At 35.5% G+C, this 23,975-nt stretch overlaps 1 protein-coding gene and 1 pseudogene across 11 annotated transcripts in view; one reads left to right on the top strand and one right to left on the bottom strand.

Moving 5' to 3' along the window:
* The window catches only part of SLC35F5 (solute carrier family 35 member F5), a 44,206-nt gene extending 22,195 nt beyond the window's left edge, over window positions 1-22,011 (top strand). For 6 of the 11 annotated variants that reach the window (XM_087950133.1, XM_087950134.1, XM_087950129.1 and 3 more), the window contains 12 exons: window positions 2,696-2,758; window positions 5,269-5,350; window positions 6,769-6,959; window positions 12,493-12,574; window positions 13,631-13,718; window positions 15,865-15,929; window positions 16,316-16,420; window positions 16,560-16,719; window positions 18,334-18,424; window positions 20,193-20,347; window positions 20,844-20,935; window positions 21,415-22,011. In XM_087950133.1, coding sequence (XP_087806259.1) covers window positions 2,696-2,758; window positions 5,269-5,350; window positions 6,769-6,959; window positions 12,493-12,574; window positions 13,631-13,718; window positions 15,865-15,929; window positions 16,316-16,420; window positions 16,560-16,719; window positions 18,334-18,424; window positions 20,193-20,347; window positions 20,844-20,928 — 1,167 coding nt within the window. In that variant the 3' untranslated portion in view covers window positions 20,929-20,935; window positions 21,415-22,011. The remainder of the gene's footprint in view (window positions 1-2,695; window positions 2,759-5,268; window positions 5,351-6,768; window positions 6,960-12,492; window positions 12,575-13,630; window positions 13,719-15,864; window positions 15,930-16,315; window positions 16,421-16,559; window positions 16,720-18,333; window positions 18,425-20,192; window positions 20,348-20,843; window positions 20,936-21,414) is intronic. The other 5 variants (XM_087950136.1, XM_087950131.1, XM_087950135.1 and 2 more) reach the window with 1 other exon arrangement.
* On the bottom strand, window positions 3,386-4,170 carry LOC113410650 (zinc finger-containing ubiquitin peptidase 1 pseudogene; annotated as a pseudogene).
* Window positions 22,012-23,975: the final 1,964 nt, after the last annotated feature.

The raw sequence follows: 23,975 nt of genomic DNA, 5'->3' as shown, positions 1-23,975 counted from the left end.
TGAATTAGAAGACTAGGTAGATTTCCATGTATTATATAGAATTTTATGCCAATTTCACTTCCTCTTTAGTTTCTCTATTTTGAATCTTAAATAAATGAGTATTTTATTCAGATTATCATTTGCCATGAAGTGTCCCGACAGCCAAATAGCTGGAGATAAGCAGGAAGCTATACAAAATGGGTTCTTAGTGGTACTTTAGGGCATGCATGGGCCTCTGCCTCTATCTCTATAAAGCAGCCGGCTTTTGCTGAGATCACAAAAGTGCCCTTTGCAGAGGCTGCATGATCCTGAGGAAAAAGTGTAGATCCCCTAAAGCGTTGCACAACCTAAATAATGGCTTAACAGTAACTTAAGAATGAGTCTTAGCTGAGGAAAGAAGGGAAGCAAAAGGCAAGGGAGAAAGAGAAAGATACACCCAATTGAATGCAGAATTCCAGAGAATAGCTAGAAGAGATAAGAATTCCTTCCTAAATGAACAGTAGAAACAAATAGAAGAAAACAATGGAATAAGGAGGACCAGAGATCTCTTCAAGAAAATTGGAGATATGAAGGGAACATTTAATGCAAAGATGGGCATGATAAAGGACCAAAATGGCAGGGACTTAACAGGGGCAGAAGAGATTAAAAAGAGGTGGCAAAATTACACAGAAGAACTATACAAGAACTAGCTTAAGATACCTTATAACCACGATGGGGTGGTCATTGACCTTGAGCCAGATATCCTTAGGACGTCTGAGCAACAGCAAAGCTAGTGGAGGTGACAGTATTCCAGCTGAGCTATTCAAAATCTTAAAAGACAATGCAGGAAAGTGCTACACTCAATTTGTGATCAAATTTGGAAAACTCAACAGTGGCCACAGGATTGGAAAAGATCATTTTACATTCCAATTCCAAAGAAGGGCAATGCCAAGAATGTTCGAACTATCACACCATTGCACTCATTTCACATGCTAGCAAAGTTATGCTCAAAATCCTACAATCTAGGCTCCAGCAGTATGTGGGCTGAGAACTACCAGAAGTACAAGCAGGATTTTGAAGAGGCAGAGAAACTAGAGATCAAATTGCCAACATACGCTGGATCATGGAGAAAGCTAGGGAGTTCCAGAAAAACATCTGCTTCACTGACTATGCTAAAGCCTTTGATTGTGTGGATCACAACAAATTGTGGCAAGTTCTTAAAGAGATGGGAGTACCAGATCATCTTATTTGTCTCTTGAGAAACCTATATACGGGACAAGAAGCAACAGTAAGAACTGGACATGGAACCACTGATGGTTCAAAATTGAGAAAGGAATTTGGCAAGACTGTATACTGTTGCCCTGCCTATTTAACTTATATGCAAAGCACATCATGAGAAAGGCGGAGTTAGATGAATCACAGATTGGAATTAAGATTGCTGGGAGAAATATCAACAACCTCAGATATGCAGATGATACCACACTAATGGCAGAAAGTGAAGAGGAACTAAAGAGCCTCTTGATGCGGATGAAGGAGGAGAGTGTAAAAGTTGGCTTGAAATTCAACATTAAGAAAACTAAGATCATGGCATCTGACCTTCTCAATTCCTGGCAAATAGATAGGGAAGAAATGGAGGAAGTGACAGATTTTATTTTCCTGCGCTCCAAGATCACTGCAGATGGGGACTACAGCCAAGAAATTAAAAGATGCTTGTTCCTGGGGAGGAAAGCCATGGCAAACCTAGACAGCATCCTAAAAAGCAGAGACATCACCCTGCCAACAAGTGCATATAGTCAATCAAAGTCTCATTGGAGAAGAGCTTAATGCTGGGAAAGATTGAGGGCAAAAGAAGAATGGGATGATAGAGAATGAAGTGGCTGTGTGAGCTTAAATGGACTCCAGGGGATGGTAGGGGACAGGAAGGCTTGGAGGAAAGTTGTCCATGGGGTCACGATGGGTTGGATACAACTTCACAACCAACAACAACAAGAATGACTCCTCAGCTCTTGGTTATAGTTCCCAAATACTCCTTTTGAGATCTGGGATTACTTGCAAATGATATTACGAAAAGTTGAGTGCTTAGGTTAGCATTTTAACTTAAGTTTCTAGCTGAAGAATGGACAACAACGATCATAATTCCCAAATGGCATAGACAGTGATTATTGCTAATGGAAGTTGCAAAGCAGGGAATCTGGTGATCTGGGGAATTCAGGGTTAGCATAAATTCTGATGCTTGAAAACCATTTAGTTGATTTCTTACTATGGAAGAAAAAAATATTAAACTATTTAATAAAATGTATTTTGAGCAATATATCACAGTCTGTTTTTTGTTTGTTTATTTTTGGCTCGCTTCTAGACGAGTGTTCAGCTTACTGCTAACAGATGGATAATTGGAAAAGACATCAAAATACTGATTTCTTTTATAATCGACTTGCCATATGCCCCTGATCACATTTAGTTTTATTGCAGTGACACTGTTTATCGACTCTTATTCTTCTCTGGAAATAGTTTTAAGCAATGGCAAGTTTTGGCTTTGAAACTGATACCAGTTCAAGAGCAAGAAGGATGAAAAATTGGAATGTGGCTGTCAGTGGGCCATTTTTCCTCAATCTGTATCGCAGTCAAAGATATTGACTGAATATTGTTGATAATAATATTCTCTGACTTAAATGTACTTTTTAAAATCAAAGTACTAGATATATATTAATAGAATCTGAGGTGTCAAATTTCTGCTTAGTTTGCAGATGCTGAAAGTTATTTTGCCACTTGTACAACTGACAATACTGTGAATAGTTCTTTGGTAAGTTTTCTCGTTTAAGCATTGTATTGCTGTATGGCAATATTCTTTTTTTTTCTTTTTTTCAAATTAATAGTAAAATAAAAATAAACCTGAAAAAGATATTTTGTAGCTTTAAACAAAAGCTGATTAAACATGATAAAAAGAACCATAGTATCAGATGTTTCTGATTTTCAGAGGTATTTTATAGTTGACTTTGGGAAATAAATCTTACAGTTTAAGATTTCTTCAGTCATTTGTTTGCATAAAGCTATTTTGGTTATTGTGTAGTGATTAAGACATCAGGCTAGAAACCGGGACTTTGTGAGTTCTAGTTCACCCGCAGCACAAAGGCAGCAGGGTGCTCTTGGGCCAGTCACTTCATCTGAGCTCTAGGAAAGAGGCAATGGCAAATGACTTCTGAAAAACCTTGTTGGGAAGACTACAGGGACCTTCACTGAATGGCAGAAAAAATGTGATGGGATGAAATACCATCTTATAATGCAAAATAGAAGTTTTTTTATAGTTAGCTGTACCTCTCTCAACCAACACCATCAAAGTGAAAATTAATTCAATAGGGAGGGTTTTCTTTTCTTTTTTGATAGTTTGTTTTAGGATTGTCTTACGCTGAAATCCACGCTAATTATCACATTCTTTTTTTTTTAAGTATTTCAATATTTATTTTGAAATGTTTAAAAATTGCTATGTACATCACTCAGCAACCTGTATGAACAGATCTCCTTTGCAGCCTTCAATTGCCTTCATTTTTCAGATATTCTTATTTCAAGGAATTTTCTGTGCTGTGAAGAATTGAGAAGCCTGCCTACGAGCAACTTTTCCCTCTTCTGTCAGCACACCTTCCACAGACACTATTTGATATTGCTTATGCTTTAAGCCTCCCGGGAGTCTTCAAAATAATTTTAGATTGTTTTCCCATCAATGCCTTTTAAGAGTTTTTGCATTTCTTCTGAAGGGTAGCCGGGATCAAATATTAGTAGACACAAACTTTTGTTTTTTCTTTCCTCAATGCCAACAATAGTACGACTATGACCTTGGTGCTGCAAATAAATTGGTGGCTTAGAAGTACTCATAACCTTTCCATTGCTATCTTTACCTGAAGAATAATAGTTTAATACCCATTCAAACAAACGAGGGTGTGTACCAGAAGAGCCAGTAGGCTGATGAAAGTCAATAATTTGACACTTTAGCCTGAGAAAAGTTAAGAGCGAATAAATTTCACATGCTCTTATCCATGCTTTAGTTCCTTGTAATTTGCTGCTGAAATGAGAAGCTCCTTGGGGATCAAAGCCTTCTTTCCAGGCTTCTTCAATTTGTGTTTGTATTTTTGGAATACAAGGAACTGATGAAATATCTTTCAAGCAGTCTTTGGAGGAGCGGGATAATGGACGGGAGCGGGATAATGGACGGGAGCGGGATAATGGATGGGTCCAGGAGAGGTCGGCCGGGAAGCCCACCTGCCGGTGCTCCGTCTCCCCTTCCTGAAAGTAGTCTGCCTCTATATGAATGTCCTTTATGCCATCTTAGTTGTACCGATTACTCAGTTCTGCAAGAACACGTCGAACTGCACCTGGATGAATGCAGCATTTTAGAAGGAAGAAACTTGAATGATCTAGAATTGGCACAGCATCTTCAAAATGAAGAGGATAGGCGAAGAAGAACAGAAACTGGAAGACAAGAAAAGGATGATTTCCAAAAGTTGCAGAGACAATATGGTTTAGATGGTTCTGGAGGGTACAAGCAACAGTCACTAAAAGCCATGGCAAAAGAAGTGGATTTTGGAAGGATGCAGCCATCTGACTATCACAGAAGAAAAGCTGATATTTTGGAATCTCTGGCTTTAGGTGTTGATGATGGAAAGACAAAGACTTCAGGAATTACGGAAACATTGTGCCAGTATTATCAGAATGAATGCAAAGATATAAAGAATGTGTGGCTTTCTGCAGGAGTGGATCACTTTCACTGTTCTCTTGGAGACAAAGGCTGAGGTTGTGGTTATCGGAATTTTCAAATTCTAATTATCATATTCTATGCCTGAAAACCCAGAAAGGGACTATGTTTGCAGGGATGCAAAATCAATTGGAATCTGAGGGCCACTTTGTATGTTAAGTGGCCTATGCACATGTGAATACAGCTGTCTTTATAATTAAGGACCAATTTGATGTTATTGTACCAAAATAAATTTCTTTTATTTCTAAAAAGATAAATTCATATCAGAATTAAATAGTCAGTTTGCTCAGTCATAAAATGGATCTGTGCATGCTGGGAAGTTGTTCAATTTACATGAATAATATGAGGTTATATTTTCTACTTGGAGGAAGATCACCTAAGGGCCTCCTATAGAAATGAGAAGGTTGGGTATGTCAAATAAGCAGCTGATCTAAACAGTGGGATTTTAATTCTATTTAGTTCTGTAGAGTGTTGAGTACCTTTTTGTTCGTCACATTGCTCAAAGCTCTTGATTTTGTTTTGATAACTCTGTTACATGACTGGGAATTGGTTATCTTGCATTTCAGAGTGAACCTTTGTACGTTCCTGTAAAGTTTCATGATTTGCCAAGTGAAAAAAGTAGCAGCATTAACAATGATGCTGAAAAAAGTAAGTACATATATCAGAATTTTAAAAACATATTTTATATCACCCACTGTATGCTCATGTAATATTAGAAGTATGAAAATCCGTAGTTAATTGCTTTTGTCTTTTAGTTAAATATTTAGTATGTATGTGTATGTGTGTATTTTATTACTATATATACATACATACATACATACATACATACATACATACATACATAATGTAAACTGAAAAAATCTTTTATAAATTCAAAAATAAACTGATGGCTTTATTCAAAAAATAGGAGGGTTAATCAAATGATTAATCACATTAGTTTTTGCACAAGGCAGATGATGAAATTGTGATTGAAAGTCCAATTCATGAAATAGGAACTATTCAAAATAGTTCCTAAATTGAACTTCTCAAGTTTCAATGAAATGTTAGTGAAATCGTAAGAAGAAACAGTAATTCAGAAGTTGTTTAGGACTAGAGTATGTAAAAGATTTAAAATCAAACCATATTGAATTGAAATAAAGGTTAAAATTCAAATGAGCTATTTTCACCATTTTTTAAATGTTTGCATTGACAGACTATTTTGGATACAAAACAATCTGAGGTTGAAACATTTCTAGAACAATCTGCGGTGCCTCTTGCAAATAATGCTTTCAAATGCAAGATAACTTTTGATTTCAAATGGAACATTTCTAATTTGAAATTATTTGAATTCAGGATATTTTGCATAAAATTACTTTGCAGTAAGAATACCGTAACGTAGTGTATCTTACAATGCTAGCCATTCACAATACATATTTATGTAGTACAGTTCAATTTGTATTTATTTTGAAATGCTTGACAAAATAATACTTTGTTTATGCAAACATTCATAACACATTAGCACTGTTAAATAACAGCACATTTGCAACATGGATTAGACACCTTTGGTGTTTATTTTTATTTATCTGTCTTAGAGGAATTAAATTTGAATATATACATGAAGCTAAAAGATGCTTTATTGTCCTGCTCCTATTTCTTTAGAAAATAAGAATCTAGAACTAGAAACAGCATTTTTCAATTTGGTACACTTAGTTATGTAGGCCTTTGGTTGAATTAACCACAAGATGGTAAAAGTCATGCCATACTTAAAATCAAAGGTAAAATGTAAAATATACAAATCAAGTTTTAAAGATCAAATTCATGAAAAAATACATTTTTGTTGGAAAGCAAATCAGTTACTCTAAAAATTAAGGAATTCTGGCTTTTTCCTTAAATAAATGCAATCAGTACAAATCAAAACCTCTTAGAGTAAAATCTGCAATCTCAGTTTATCTTTCCTGTATACTAGCTAATTCATGCTGCTGATAGAAACTGTTCAAACATGGGGAGGAACCTTATCTTGCTGATTGTTTTTCTGTTCCAGTCTAATACACAAATTGACCTGCACCATTTTTTTTCCCCACCTAAAGCTCCCAAAAAACCTCGTGTAAGATTCAGTAACATTATGGAGATTCGACAACTCCCAGCAAGTCATGCACTGGAAGCAAAGCTGTCTCGTATGTCTTACCCAACAGTTAAAGAGCAGGATTCAATATTAAAAGCTGTAGGGAAGCTTACTGCACCTCAAGTAGCCAAAATCAGCTTTTTCTTTTGCTTTGTGGTACGTCATCTGTTTTTAATTGTTGCAGGGTATAAGCTGAGTTTTTTAACTTTGGTATATTGCCTTAATAGAAGACAAATCATTTGGGGTATCAACTGTTTAACCTTGTTCATATCATTTAGGGAACTGCATAATTTTGGCTTATCCCCTAATTGATTTAAAGTTCCAATGTAATGGAACTGACAGTTTTAATGAGCAAAAGCTTCTATTCGTTGTGAGAAAAGATGTCTATATTTTATGTTTTCATGCCTCTTGCAGTAATTCCCCCAAACAAAAAAATAACTAATTTGTTGTTTGTTATTTACTTGTTATTCTGTTGCTTCAAGTTTCCTATCATCCATCAGACATCAAAACTTGGAGATATATTTTCCTTGCCTCCACTAGCATAAAAGTGACAAAATTCCATGATTAATTTTCCAAAACTGGTCTAGATTCATTGATACTCACATGGCTTTTTGAGTCAGGTAGTAGTGCATTTCTAGATCTCAGAATTATTTGGTATTGATATGTTCGTACATTCCATTAATTTCAACATCGCAAAATACATATAGTTATATTGTAGCGTTGAGATATATATCTACAAGCTTAAGTTTTTTGTAAATTCACTCAGATGTCAGAAAATTTGTTCATCAGTTTGGAAAAAGAAACACACATTTTTTTTCCAGAGAAATTAAGTTTTCCAACAGTTATATTTCTTCTTTTAGTGCCTTTAATCCAGGAAAAAAGTTAATTTCTGTTAAATTAGCCATGATTAACTTATAAAGGTTTGAACTACATTAATTGGACTTTAACTGAACAGTTGTTTGAATATATAATTAATTTTCTCTGATTTGAAAGTTGGCATTTTCATGTTCCAGTTATTGCTATGATTCAGGGCATTTCACAGAAAAATAGCTAAATAGCTGTCTAATCTAGATGTATATTTACAATTACTATTATTTTGCAGCATGTTCTGACCCAAGCTTCGCAAACCATAATTATTCACAAATTTGTTTTAAAACCTATTTTATTGCAACACTGGGAATTGTTTTCATTCCCAGCCAGAATTAAGCTCAAACAGTCCCCCAAGATAAGCACACACCTTTCAGTTCTGTGAAGTGCTGCCAAAACAGAAGTATCAAATTAACTAGAAAAGAAACCAACCGAAGTACAAGAAAAACCAACCAAAGTACAAAGAGCTTCTAGGATGACTTGGAACCGATTGAACTACTTTGCTTCCTGCAAAGGTTTTGTCATCTTTGCCTGATTTTTATCCCTTATGGGAGAGGCAACCACCTCCCAACCTTATTCCCAAATCACCCTTTTTGTTTCGGCTGCTCTCGCCTTCTAGCAGCTGTGTGCACATGCGCACTGGGAACAGACTCCCCTGGGTCCTTTGCCTCGCTCCTGCCAGACTCCGAAAGCTCTGAAGGCAGCACCCCATTCCCAGATGGTCCTGGCCCCATCTCTGCATTGGACACAGGACCCTCGTCCAAGTCCTCTCCAGATTTCCTGACTGGTCCCCGTTCTTCTCCACTGTCCGATTCCGCTGCCATCTGCACCGGCTGCTGGCAAACCACAACACAGCAGGCATTTGCCTCCTTATGTATACATATTGTTAATATTTTCATAAACTATCTGGAAGCAGGAGGAAGTTTCCCTAGTCACATATGGGGAAAAAAATAACATAGCGATGTAGCATAAAGCTACCTGCCACCCCCTTCTAGCTGCTGTGTCTCCTAGGTATTTATGTTCTCTGAGATTGGTTGTTTGCTTGCAGACTAGTGACATTATCAATGCTAGTGAGTATGGGATTTGCTCCCTATTAATAAACAGTAGCTTGCCCTGTCAGTGTTGGTGGGGGTGTTGTTTTCTTCTTGATATTTCCTTGACTAGGATATTGTTTTCTTCATGATTGTTTGTCTGATTTAATCTCTCCTTGGTTGCTGGATAGGTTCCTTCCTATCTTTTTTATTCTCTCTTGAATGATGTGTAAACATGGTTTATATAACATGTATCTATTGTTGGTTGACTTGTTTGATACCAAATTTTCAGGAATTCTACAATATTTTTGGATTTATCTTGGTCTAGGATGCTCACAGTTTCCAACTATAGTTGAATCTACAGTTGAATCTGGGTTGTGAGATTAAGAAGTTTTCATCTTATCTTCTGGCTGCTAGTTGGTGTTCATCAATGTGTTCTGATAATTTTCTGCCTGACTATCCTACATAGTAACTGTTAATGTATGTTGTAGATGAGTCCTGGTTTTAACTTCTTGAGCCACTGGGTCTTTTGGTTTATATAAGATGTTTTGGGGGGACTTTAGTCACTTATATAAAGAGCACACACACACACACACACACACACACACACAGAGGGAGCAAATCCACACTTACTAGCATTGATTATGTTACCTAGTTGGATAATGAAACATCTGCAAGCAACCAACCAAACTCAGCACCAAGGAATCCTCAGCTCAGGATTACTTCTGGGCTACATATATTCTTTTTTATTGCTACTTCTCCTTCCCTTTGTCATTTTTTTCGAAGCAGGTGAGCATACTAACAAATAAAGCAATGGTCTGAAGCTCCTTATTTTTATTTCAAAGGATGACTATTTTCTCAGGACCTTTTAGGGCTAATAAGCAAATGGGCAAAAGGATATGATAATGGAGACCGGTGTTTTTCTCATCATGTAGTAGTTTCCTATATTTTTTTTTAATGTATTTGAAAGCAAGTTACAAAAGGGAACAGAGACTAGAGGTTCCAAGACTGGTGTCAATAGATACACTCCTGGCAGGGAAGCTCAGCCAGATATTTCTGTTTGTGTTATAATTGCCTAATTCTTTCCTTCTAAGTCTTTGAAGAGGAAGTTGATAAAAAAGGCTTTGTTCTACCTCTTCTAGTTAAAAAAAACCATAAAAGAGCCTTTTCCATTTTCTATTATTCCTCATCCATTTTTCTAGCAAATGTCTAGAAAAGACAAATGGCTTTTCTTCTCAGTTTCAATCTGTGGCAGAGGGAGGGAGGAGGAAGAAAGGAATAAATTCTTTGAAGCTGCTATAAGAGGTGGTGGGGACTGCTGCGACTGAGTGCATGGCAGTATAATCATGCAGGTATCTAACGAGCCTGCTAGCTAGATGCAGGAAGCATACCAGAAGTGATGGCATCCAGGAAAAATACAGAGCTCTGGGGTGATGTAAAAGATATTCCCATGTTCCTTAAGGCAAACAAACAGGAAGACCTTAAATACTTAGGAAAATGAAAGACGCAAAGGGTTCTCCAAGGAACAGACAATCCCTCTCCATCTCTTGCATCATTGTGAACAAAGAGGAACAGAAGTAAGCAGAGCCTGAAGAACCAGGTAACACCAATTGGAGTGACCCTTTCCATCCTCCCATCAAACAAAGATTTGAGCAGCATCAATAGCAGTGATTTAAGATGTCACCAGGAGATGCTTACAGAAGTGATCTTTTGGTAGCTGGACCTGGACTAAGTGCCAGCAGCAGTGACCTCCATGGCAGCTAGAAGCCTCATTAACAACCCCCCAAAAAAAAGCTGGCAGCAACAGTAAAAACACATGAGTTGTAACATTGGTAGGATAGTGATAAAAGAATCGAGAATCTTTAGAGAATATATCAAAGGAATAGGAAATGAACCCTGATGGATCTAAGGAGAAACAAACCAGTTTTTAGGGTCAGTAATGCTTAGGACCCTGAAAACAGATTTATGTTGGGTCCAATATATTCACGTAGAAGTGGCCAACACCAATAGTCCCATGGCTGATTTTCATGGTTGAATTTTACACAATACTAAATATGCTCAAGACATCTCTTTGGAGAAGCTGGAAGAAAGAGAGACCTGGCAACCTGAACTCCATAAGGTCGTCAAATTTTTTCTATTATTCTTTTCCCAAGAAGAGGAAAATGAAGCACTCATGGATCCTACAGAACAGAGAAAATACAAAACCTTAAAACAAAGCAAAGGACTGCGTATATGGATGCCAGTTCTTTTCCTAGAAATACAAAGGACACCAAATGTGTCAAGTCCCAATTCATTATCTGGATTTATACCTAGAAATTGGGTGGGAAGATCTGAGCTCCAGCTTTTCAGGTTTGGCAGTGGAATCCATCTTAATAATCAGATGCCCAGGCTCCATCTACATCTACCAAGTGATTTGGTGCACTTTTGAATGAGGAGATTCTGGAGTTCCTAGCAGAAGGGTACAACCATATTGTATAGACAAGCATTTGCCTCGTGTTCTGTTCAGCAAATGCATCTCTATCTTGCCACATTCAAATACCTCTCTTCTTCAAAGATGCAAGCCTATCCTCTATTGGGATATCCTCTATTGGGATATTGGTGGGAATTGTCATTGTTTCCTTTGATAAATTTGTAATGCTGAGGAAATTGGAAGGAAAAAGAAGAAGAAAAAGATGACAGCAGCAAAGTGGATGGACTTGATTATGACAGCATTGAGTGTGCCATTGAGAGTCTCAAAAGGCTGAGAACAGTTCTTGGAGAAACTTACCAGTATAGTCACTATGAATTGACACCAACTTGATGACACTTTATCAGTTAAGAGTGTTAATAATATATTTCAAATATTCCCTTGGAGTTCAGGAGGCCGGTAATCTTTTCCTTTCTCACAAAACAGATAATGTGAGAATTACACAATTCAGTGTCAACTGAAGGGGTTAGTTGAATGTGTTATGTTGAAATATTCTGCCAGCAAGAAACAGCTTCCTTCTAACGTTGCAACTATACCATCAAAGTACTCCTGCTAATAGACATTTGTAAGGAAACTACATGCATGAAATCGTTTACATTCATTAGACATTACCAGATAGACCAGTTTGCCTCAGCAGATGCTACTTTTGGTCATATGGTTCTACAGAAAGTGCTTTAATTTTTACTCTCCCTCCCTATGAATACTGCTGCAGTATATCCTTTTGCTCTCCACTCCATTTTTGGTGACAGAAAGTGTTGTGGAGCTTAACAGCAAATTACTCTTTGGAACCCTAAAAGATTCAGCCTTCCCACCTTGGAATCAGAGACAGGAATCAGTACAAGCAGCTGGAAGTCAGATTCCTCTGTGTACTGCTTACTATCAGGATGTGATAACTGATGGATATTGCCCTTTTCTACATTTCTACATTCTTCTTCTCAGTTACAAACACTTGTGCCAATGCAGGAATTATCTAGTTTTTAAAAAATAAAAATGTTGTTTTTTTGTTGAAGCCAGAGGTCTAAAATGACTGAAGGAGGGTTTTCTTCTGGAACAGGAAGAACTCCTTTCAGAATAGATAGGGTTAACCTTTCTGTAGGGTTTCATTCTGGGATCAGAAGAGTAATTTACAATAAGTTCAGCTTCTCCTTTTTTTTCTTGATACAGGCCAATGTTATTGTGTGTATGCTCTTGCTATGCTCTAAATATAGATCGTTTAAACAATCTTTTTTAATGTTTTGCAAGGCTTTTTTCCCGACTTTCAAAGCAGTTATTCAAACAAGAAATTGAATGTTATGCTAATAATATCTACTATTTCATGTTCTAGTGGTTCTTGGCAAATTTCTCTTATCAAGAAGCACTTTCAGACACTCAAGTGGCAATAGTTAACATTCTGTCATCAACCTCTGGTAAGAAATGAAGATATTTTCTAAAATACTTGTCCTACTTCACTCAAATGGCCTCATATTTAAGAAAAATATAGTTATCTATTTTGTATCACTTCTAATGAGGAAGACAGCGTTGTTGAAGGGTTTCTTTTTTTGAAAAAAAGGAAACTATAATGTGAGGTATCACATGCCATCATTAAGAGTTCAGGTTCAACAAGCAGACCTGTAGAGGTTTATTCAGCAGCCTCATCAATGGGATTGTTTAAAAGCTACACTGATTATTACTTAGCATTGATTCCCATATTGTGATAGCAGTAATAGTAAACTAGCATGTGTGTGACTGTTACAATTTCTGCAGTATTTGCTTTTGCTGAATAAGTGTGGGGATACAAGAAAAGCAAACAGTAGTAGTAAGAAAACATTTATTTTTGCATACATTTGAACATATTAGTATTTTATGTGTTTGTTTATCAAGTGTATTGGCCATCCATCTTACCAAAGCATCAGATGTATATGCTGCTAAACTGTAATCACCTCCTGGTAGTATGCAACAAAATAAAGCCAAAGCAGTACAATAACAGCAGATCAAAATAAAGTCAAACAAATTAACACAGTTAGTAAATTAACAAATCAAATTCAGTTCTGGGTATCGCTCAGTCTCCAAAAAGTACTGTAAAGGAGTGTAGTGTTCATAGTTTTCCAAAAGTCAGCATCATTCATTTGTAAATGTGATGAATAAATAAATAAAAACAGTGAAAGCTTTGTTAAATAAAAATTAACCTCATTTAATTTCTTTTTGCAAATATATATATATGAATCTGAGACATTCCACTTTTAAAAAGAGATTCTGATAATATTTTAACTTTACTTAAAGAAATGCAGTTTTTTTTAAATCAATAAAATTATATACAATGTTTTTAAAGTCTAAGAAATCCAATAAAATGTTTTTTGACTTTAGATTTTAATTTCATTTAGGCCTGAAATTAATTAAAACCATTATCTTTTGATTATTATGTTTTCAGTCTTACATTTTTTTTATTTGATCATGCATAGAATATTCTTTTGTTCTTTTCACAGGATTATTTACCTTAATCCTTGCTGCAGTGTTTCCAAGTAATAGTGGAGATAGATTTACCCTCTCAAAATTGTTAGCTGTCATTTTAAGGTAGGAATATAGACTCCTTAATCTTCCATTTTCTTCTCCCCAACCGGCTTGAGTTTTCTTATGTTCTTCTAGATAGTTGGATTTAGTAATGGAGATTTTGTTACTATTTTTAGATACAGCTAGTTGTATACAACTACATGAAAATATAATCAAAGTAATCTACAGAATGTGTGCTAGAAGTGCTGCTTCTGTATTGCTACTGCCCTACTAAAGTGGCCATTTCTCAGCTGTGTTATGAGCCCTCTTGAGTTTTGTTGGTTTAATATCATTAAGTGAACCTTCTTAAATCAGATAATTCTGTGGCATCACTGAAAATTAAGTATACGTGTGATATTAAACTTTGGTTTAACATTTACTAACCATGTTTTATGGAATAAACTGTGGTGGATGGATTCATACAATACATAAATTAAAACCAAATATAAGTAATCTTTACTTACTGACCACAATTGAGACTGGCAACTCCGTTGCTAAGTGATGGGGATGTAAAGTGAAAGATCACGTGACCATGCCAATTTATATGAGTTCCAGCTTGGCTGTTAAGCAAATTACCCACAGTTGTTAAGAGCGATGTCACATGACCATGACTTCCCCATTGATTTTGATTGTCAGATGCTGGCTTTGAAGGTTACAAATGGCGATCACATGACCATGGGGCAAAGCTCACTTAACAACTGCTTTGCTCAGCAATGGGAATTTTGGGCTCAATTGTGGTTGTAAGTCGGCTATCTGTAAGACATTAATTTACTCTGCACAATTAAACTGTGTTAAATCATTGGATGGATTTAAAATGAGGTATGAATCCAGAACCAGGGAGCCCAAGTGATGTGATCTCACCAGAAGAGGAATGTAGAAGAGCCGAATGCATAATCCTAGGCTTGTTTGTGCTGCATACACGTTCACATAGTTCAATGTTATCTCCTCCAACAAATCATCCCAGGCATTCATTTATTGCAGACAGTAATCTCTAGCAAATCAAAGGAATTGAAACCATGCAGGAATTGGAAACTTCGCAACCATGAAGGTTCCACCTTACTCTCTTTCACCCATATTTGCACTAAACCTCCTGATGGGCACCTATCAGAAGTGGTGAGGGGAAAAGATATGTTATACTTTATTCTAGATTAGGCTGGGCAAAGTTCCATGAAGAGCTTCCTGCCATGCAGGTGATGTGATTCTCTTCGTGGAAGCAAACTGACTGCAATTTGCTAGAGTGAGGCCCTTTGTTTTCCTTTTTGCAGTATGACTCTTCCAGCTTTGCAAAGGCTGATCAAAGCTGGAGGAGTCCCCTCTGCAAATACTGCAGTGAGGCAAATCTATAAAGCAGAGCAGAGGGAAGCAATATGGTAGGTTTTTTTAAACTTGGCTTTTAGAAGGGAAAGGACCGCATTGATTTGCAAAGCAGGTCCCAGTTGGGGCTGTGGACTTTGTGTTTGTACAGCTTGCTTTGTGTGTGCTTGACCTCTCCTATAGAGCAGCTTTGGAAAAAAGTGATAGCCTTACTAATGAGGTGCACCCATTTTGCTTCTGTAAGGTTTCTATTTTCTACTTTATTTCCTTCCAAAAGCAGGAAAAAAAAACCTGTCCTAATATACTGTACTTCTGTGGTACATGGAAACAGAACCAAAGCAACCAAGCTCAGGCTTCAACTCTTAAATTTATAGTTGTTTTGGTTTGTAAACCATGGTTTATCACTGATGGTATTTGGATTAATGGTCTATTCAAATAAGCCATAATTAGTTTCACATGATATATGAACTCACCCCCTGAGAAGTGGCTATTCCCAAGCCTAGTTTGTTATTTATAGGAAAATATTCACCTCAAACCTCCCATTTTTCTTCTTCTTGTCTTGATGTGATGCGCTTGGGAATGGCTTCTGCTAATGTATAATCTTCCTTTCTAGTTCTCCAGTTTCCTTCTATACTTGCAAAGAAATGTTCTTTTCCTTTAAAATTCCCTTTTTTTCTGTAATTTTAAGAAAATTTACTATTATTTAGTCCCTATAAATTATATATAATTTTGAGGACCATTGAACTACAACAATATGTGGTATTAAAGCAATTGTAAACACTCTTTATTGTTAACTCTTAACATACAAACTGTTTGACTAAATTAACTGGAATATAATGCTTTATTTCTAAAATAGCATTGGAGGTGTTGTTATGGTGAATTTGTCTGGATCTGAGAAATCTTCAGGAAGAGATACAATAGGTATTTTTTTTAATTCCTCACAATAAATTGAAGTGATTGAAGAATATTGCTTTATTTTATTTTTTTAATGACAAAAATACATAAAGGGTAGAAACTCCATTTTAATAGTTGAATCCGTAGTGATATTTGATTGCCATTATGAGGAGTAAGAAGCAAAAATGCCTCTAAATAAATAAATGTATTATAGAAATGTATTTATTTTGAGGGAATCAAGGCTTTTTTTTAAAAAAAAAAAAAAAGTGAAATAATTTGCTACAGGATCCTACCAATTTTTTAATTTTGCATAAATTATTTATTTGAATAAAAACAACACTTTTAATAGCCTGTTAAACAAATAGATTACATTTAATTAATCCAGTGGCAATACCTTGCTTTCTTATTTACAGGGTCTCTCTGGTCTCTGATGGGAGCTGTGCTGTATGCAATCTATATAGTTATGATAAAACGAAAAGTTGACAGAGAAGATAAGCTCGATATTCCAATGTTTTTTGGTAAGAACAAATTTTAAGACACCATTTTTCAGCTTAGGACTGAATCTTTAACTTGATAATTTAAGTTTTGCAAAGTATATTTTGCAATGTAAGACTAACTCTTTGTTATGTGATCTGTTTGTTTATTCTGTTCCTGCAGGTTTTGTTGGCTTGTTTAATTTGCTGTTGCTTTGGCCAGGCTTCTTTCTACTCCATTATACTGGATTTGAAGTCTTTGAATTTCCCAATAAATTAACCCTAATGTGCATAGTCATTAATGGCCTTGTTGGAACTGTTCTGTCTGAATTCCTCTGGTTGTGGTATGTTTGTTGTTTTGATTATTAGGTTTCTGAACAATAAACAGTCTATATACTTTAGGACCAAATGAAATTGTTTTTCCATAATGTATGTTTTGGAAACTGCTGTCTTTACCAGTATTGATTGCAACACAATACCATACATACATTGAAAAGTATCTGCTGTCACACACACCCTCGACTACCGTTGCTTATTAAATATTAAAAAATAGAATGTGGTTTAAAAAATAGATATCATGGTTTTACATATATCATACAATAAATCATATTTTTAAAAGCCTTTAGAGTTAGACCTACAAATTATGGCCATAATTTGGTTAATAAGCCATTAAGGCTGAGTTCACACATCAAACTATATTAATGTACTGCTTAACTCAGTGTATATTGTAATGGTTTTAGTAGCCATCACAACATGTGACATGATATGACATATGGCTGCTTGTCTAGACATAGTAGATACTAATTTCAAGTGATTGTTTAGGATTGACTCTAGAATGCTAGTGTGCAATTATGAAATTTGTGCATTTTCCAGCAAACCTAAGACTATAGGGATATCACAAATGAAGCAAAATTACATCAACTTAATAGCAGGTGCAACTTTATTGCCAATTCTTTGCTTGGAGAAGAATTTGCTGGCCATAAATGAATGACAATAGAAGAGAAGGAGAACTTTATAATTGAAACAGCAAAGTTCTATCTGCATGGTTTTTAATCAGAACCATTATGTGTAGATATGTCTAGACATATCTTGCAAACATTTTCTAATTAGTTTGAATTGATTCCTTAAAATCAAGTTATGGATATTCACATTTGAAGGATAAGCTGTGTAAGTGTTGCTATCTATGCATATAGATGACTTAGTCTTTTCTTTAATCACTAAATGCTGAAAATCTTCATATATTACTATAAAGGCGAGAGAGAGAGAGAGAGAGAGAGAAGACAAGACAAGACAAGACAAGACAGACATAGTTTCTTGTTTAACTGCATCATTTAGCAACCATTTTGCAGTTTTCAAAAAATAACTTTGTGGCCAGTCCTCTCATTTATGAATCTTGCAGATCTGTATATCAAAGGAAGGCTGAAATAAGGTCATAAGCACAGTTGCGGTATCACTTAGCAACCACTTTACTTAATAACTAAATTGCTGGTCCCAATTATGGTTGCTAAATGAGGAGTACCTCTGTTGAAACATGGCAGTGTCTGTTAGCAGCAGTTACAGATAGCAAGTATACTTTTTGGAATCAGTTATTCTAGATGCGTAACATTAGACTTCATTAACTGCATCTGAAAATCTTGAGGCTTAGCAGAGGAGGTAGTTATCCTTTGACAGGTTACACTAAGCTCTGATATGACATATGCGTGGCAAATTAGCATACATGATACACAAATAAAGATGTATAACAGAAATACATGGTAGGACTAGAAAGATCTGATCAATAAATTAAGAAGAAAATTATGAGTTTCCTAAGTATCTTTAATCAATATAACAAGTTTAATCAATATAACAAGGCCAAAGTACCTACAAACTCTGCAAAACTCTGGTTTACACTTATGAAATTTGTTTCTGTACCTCTATTTTTTTTTAACTCAAATCTTTGTATTTTAACATTTTTCCAGGGGCTGCTTTCTTACCTCATCACTGATAGGAACACTTGCCCTGAGCCTTACAATACCTCTGTCCATAATTGCTGACATATGCATGCAAAAGGTAATATAAATTGTATTGAAGGCAATGGTAAATATTACAGAAAATTCCAACAGAAATTTTTACAATTCACATTTTTAAAACTAAAAACCAAGTTCACCTTTTCATTATTTTAAATTTAAGAAAATCTTAAAAATTCCTAATGGAATCTTTATGAATAAGAAAAAAGTTCTAATGCTGTTACAAAAATAAATGTATTAAATTGTAGATAATAGGATTTTAATGCTGTTGTTGCTGTTCTTGTTATTATTTTATCCTACCATTTTATATATATTTTGAGCCAGTGAACGTATTTAACAATCCTGCCTCCTGTTTTCCCCACAACAGCCCTGTAGAGTGATCTGGGCTATGAGTGAGTGACTAGCCCAAAGTGACCCAGTCAGTTTTCATGCTTAAAAGAGGCCTAGAACTCACAGTCTCCCATTTTCCAGGCTGGCATATTAACCACTACACCAAACTGGCTCTCCATTCATAAAATGCAGGTGTTTGTTTGCAAGCAACAAAAGCACTGCAACACAAACCCACTGTTTTCAGAAAGCCTCAGATAGATGTCCATGGTGTTCATTGTAAATTCCCCAAATGAAATACTTTCCTAAATAGGGTATTATCTCCCCTTGGGGTGTTTTGCTTCAGGAATCAGAATAAGGCAGGATGTAATGGTAACTGCTGTCAATTGTGTGCTAATATGAACCTGCCATCCATTCATTTATTAACTATTTTTTTCTTTTTTATTATTTATATAAATAACTCAAGGTAGTGAACATATCCAAAACGCTTTCCTCCTCTTATTTCCTCCAAAACAACCCTGTGAGGTGGTTTGGGCTGAGAATGAATGATTGGCCCAAAGTCACCCAGTTAGGTTTAATTGTCTTACCAGCAACAGTAAAAATATCATCTGTTCTCCATATTTATTTCTAACATTGGTAAAAATCACCCTCACTGTGACACTTTCACTCTAAAGTGAGATATTTCACAGATAGTGTGAAATTAGCATTTAATGCAACTGTCAGTTTTAACTGTCAGCTGTAGCCTTGATTGATGTCTATGTTACTCACACAGTTCTGCCTCTTAAATTAAAGGGTTCACACTTTATCTGGTGTCCATTCCTGAAATGTTTTTCATCCCAAATATGAGATTATTTTATATTGTGAGCTTTATTCTCTTCTACCACTTTCCTTTCCCCATCCAAGCTATAAAGTTCATCTGTTACCAAAACAAACATTTCTAACTTTAAAGATCTGCATAGCTGCTTCAGGAACTTGAAATTTGTAACTAGTTTAGAAGAACCATCAAAGAAGTGTGACCCCCTTTATGGAAAGTAGCCTCATCCTTTTCTGCATTTGATTTCATCTGAATGAACACTATATTTCATCATTAGAGAAAAACCCCAGAGAGCCATATGCTTCTACACTCTTTTCTTTCACCTTTTCTGATAAAATTGCAAAGAGCAGAGAGAAACCATTATTTAGTGAATTCAACATGAACACACAATGGGGCATGAGGAGTGGAAAGCATCTGACTAACAAGCATCAACCATAGCCGAGGTTGATGTCATTATGGAGCTTAAGAGTCCAGATTGGGTAGACATTACTATAACCATGATTTACTTAAGATTCTGGCTAAATATTCCTCTCATGTCCCCTTTTCCTTTTCTACAGCTCCTTACTGCCCTCCAAATGTCTCTTTCCTGATCCAAACTTATGGGATATTTGTCTTTCCATTAACCTACTTTTACTCTTGATAAAATATCAAATTGATCTTTTAATTTCAGGTCCAGTTTTCTTGGTTATTTTTTGCAGGGGCAATCCCTGTATTTTTTTCCTTTTTCATTGCAACACTTTTATGTCACTACAACAATTGGGATCCAGTAATGGTGGGAATTAGAAGAGTTTTTGTATTTATCTGCCGAAAGCATCGTATTCAGAGGTAGGGTGATTTATTTGCTTCTTTCCTACCCACTTCATCTTTCTTTCTTTTCAACTATATCTTTACTATGTCTTAATTTTTATCACAAATCATTTCAAAATGAATTTTGTAGAGATCTTTCTGAACTTTGCAGGATCTGGTTTTAAAACTGTCTGAATGGTATGCTTTCCTTCTACTTTGACCTAAATATTTGAACACTGAAACTCCTATTATTATAATTTATTTTCAGTAGTGTTTTGATGTGTTACTATCTTTTCTTGACATCATACCGGAGAGTTCTGATTTTAGTTGTTCAAAAGAATTTGCTTGAATAACTAATATAAAACAGAAGTCTCAACATTTGCTACAGTATTTTAAGTACAGTATTGTTTGTCCTTAACAATTTCTTATTGGCTATGTAAAGTAAGATTCATCAGTACAATACAGTAATTGCTGTAGTTATGTTTTTTATAAACATAATAATAATAAGACTCACAAGTCTGTTAACGTCTTACAGAACATCTGAAGAAAGTGAGCAATGTGAAAGTCTCATTGCAGTTCATAATGTTTCCCAAGAAGATGGAGAATGTGGTTGTTCTTAGGCAACAGGTACGTAATTGTAAACTAACTTCATCCTGTGATAACAGAGAAATATGTTAATATATTGAACCAGAATGAGGCCCACCCCTTAGTTCAAGCCTAGCTGAAGGCCAGTCCTTCCCAGCTCCATTTTAGAGAACTTGTAAACAATACCTTTAACCTTGATGAGAATCGTTTTGCAAAATAATTTTATAATTAAATAAAAATAAATAGAAATAATTGCTCATTACCTTGCAAAGTAAACATGCCAAATATGTTAATTCCCATGGTGCAGGTCAAATCATATGAGGAAAACATACCTTCCATTTTTATAGTCTATAGTTCTCTTTATGGAGTAAAATACTGAGCAGGATGGTACACGATTACATGCGTGGATTCAGTTAATCATCAGTAACAAGTTTAATTAATACAGATTAAAATATCCTATCAAAGAAATGTATACTGTAATACAAGAGCATTAATGATATGTTTTCCCATTTTTTTAATAGCGTAAGATGTCATGAAAACTCAGCGAAGAGACAATCACTTGGAAAGTCCTTATGGAATCATGTTTCAGTACCTCTTCTGAATCTTTAAATGTTTCAGTTCTTTTGAAACTTAAAAATATACAGATTCTTTTTCAGTTTCCAGTATTTAACCAGTTAGAGGAAATGCCAATCCTTTACGAAACCAGCTTGCCTTAAAGAACTCAGCTGGTGAAATTACTTGACAAATCAAAGAGAATGCTGTTCTAGTGATTTTCTTTTAAAAAAAGAAAACATTCATATTTTTGTTGAGTACTGGATATTTTTACAAATACTTTTCATTTTCTGTAAAAAGTCATAATTTTGTAAAAAAATTCAAATGGAAAGATAAAACATCAATTTACCTGTAATAGGTACGAATTATCACTTTGTGATGTATAAACTCTACTTGAATAATGAAAAAAACAAATTTATTGAATAACTTTATTATTGCAGAAGTTATTGTGGCTTTCAAATACTATACATATCTTCATATATATGAAAGCGTTGGTAATCATTTGGGTGCCTTGTGATATCTATTATGTCATAATAAATTCAAGATTTAAAAATATAATGTACAAAGATAGTTACAGGTACTGTCTCACTTTTGTAGATAAAATTTCTTCATAATATGTTACTATTCACTTCATAGACGTTTTACACATTTTCAAATTAAATCATTCTGTATTCCATTGAAAACAATAGATTTTTGGGTAGAATGCAAAATAGATCAGTTTTGCAACTAGGGAATATGGGCTAATGTATGACCGAAAATTGTGTGATTCAATGCAAAGAGGTCAAATCTAGTACCAGGTTCTTGCATATTGATTCTTCTTGCGCATTGAATATTTCAAGATGCCATGACTTAATGATAGAAACATTTTGAATTTACTGGCCAGTTTGTAAATCAGCTTTATTGCTTTTAGGAAACAGTTTAACAACAACAACAAAAATACAGGTAGTGACCTCATTATGATGGCAACTGGAACCAAAGTTTCCATTGCTACATGATGCAGTCATCAATTGTGATATCACAAGACTGCATTGCTATCCAGGATGCCATTGTAACCTTACAATTGTTCAAATCATTAAGTGAGGGCTTCACGTAACCACAATGTGGGAAAAGATGGGAGTCCCAGTCAAGTGAAGCTGAAGGGAGAATGCCAGGGAGTGCAGGCAGGGAGGGGCAATAGGCAGGTGAGAAGGAGTATGGACAGGCAGCTGGATACTGGCACCCTTCTAGGAAGGGAGGTGACCAAGGCTGGAAGTCCTCTATGACAAGCATCACTACTGGCCAGGGCTATCCTTCCACTGAGTAGCAAGGTGGGGATATTTCTATGGGTCCTCCTTCAGGCATAACCGGGATGCCTAGTGGTGATTCCTAACAGCTCCTTGGCTAAGGGCTTCTTTGCATGTCAAGGCAGTTGAAGGAATAGGGGAGGCAGCAGAGGTGAAATAGCTCAAATTTTGTTCACATGACTTCAGGTGCCCTGTGATGGCCAGAACTTTGAAGACTGGTCATAATCCCATTTTTTTCAATGCCACTAGAACTTTGAATGGTTGTTGAACAAATGGATGTAACTCGAGGATTATCTATTCTATAGCATGCTGGGAAAGAACAAAACTACGGGGAAAGAACAAAACTACAGGTAGGGCTCAATTTATGACCACAATTGAGCCCAACATTTATGTTAAGTGAGACTTTCATCAAGTGAGTTTTACCCCATTTTACAATATCTCTTGCCATAGTTGTTAAGTGAATCACTGCAGTTGATAAGCTAGTAATATGGTTGTTAAGTGAATCTGATTTCCCCATTGGTTTTGTTTGTCCAAAGGTTGCAAAAAATGATCACATGAACTTAGGACACAGCAAAGATCATAAGTATGAACCAATTAAAAAGCATCTGAATTTTGATCCTATGACCATGGGAACGCTACAAAGGTCATAAGTGTGAAAAATAGTCATAAGTCACTTTTTTCAGTGCCATTAGAACTTTGAACAATCATTCAATGATCTCCCGTACATCAAGGACCACCTATATTCCTTAACTATGGCAACTATTTTTCACAGAATAAGTGTGATGTTTTTAAAATGTAAAGACCATTCAGTTGGAACAAAATGCAAAAGTCAATGGAGTTTTATCTGCATAAAGATAGTTTTCATTTAGCAACCACAACTGGGACTGACAACATGGTCAGTAAGCGAAGTGGTTGCTAAGTGAAACTGCAACTCTGCTTTATTTTACAAATTTGCGAAGGTCATAAATATAAGGATTGGTCATAAAATTACTTTTTTTATCACTGTCATAACTGAACAGATGCTTAAGAAGGGAGCAGTTAAACGTGCATTTACCTGTATTACAGATAATTGCATTGAACCAGCCCAAGGGGTTTCACAAAGCCTATTAAAGGTATTTATATTCTGGATACAGAAGGAACTGAAAAAAATAATGTATTGAGTTAGGCTTTGATTTGATCAACCATAACTTTTACATTACACAATGATACACAGTATTCTGCATATCATTGTGGAAATGAATGCTGGA

The sequence above is a fragment of the Notechis scutatus genome, chromosome 1 (assembly GCF_049901735.1).
Source record: "Notechis scutatus isolate UNSWTSFEM ecotype Mainland chromosome 1, rNotScu1.2, whole genome shotgun sequence".
NCBI lineage: Eukaryota > Metazoa > Chordata > Lepidosauria > Squamata > Elapidae > Notechis > Notechis scutatus.
The sequence above is the reverse complement of the archived record's forward strand: the minus strand, read 5'-3'. Positions and strand labels throughout refer to the sequence as shown.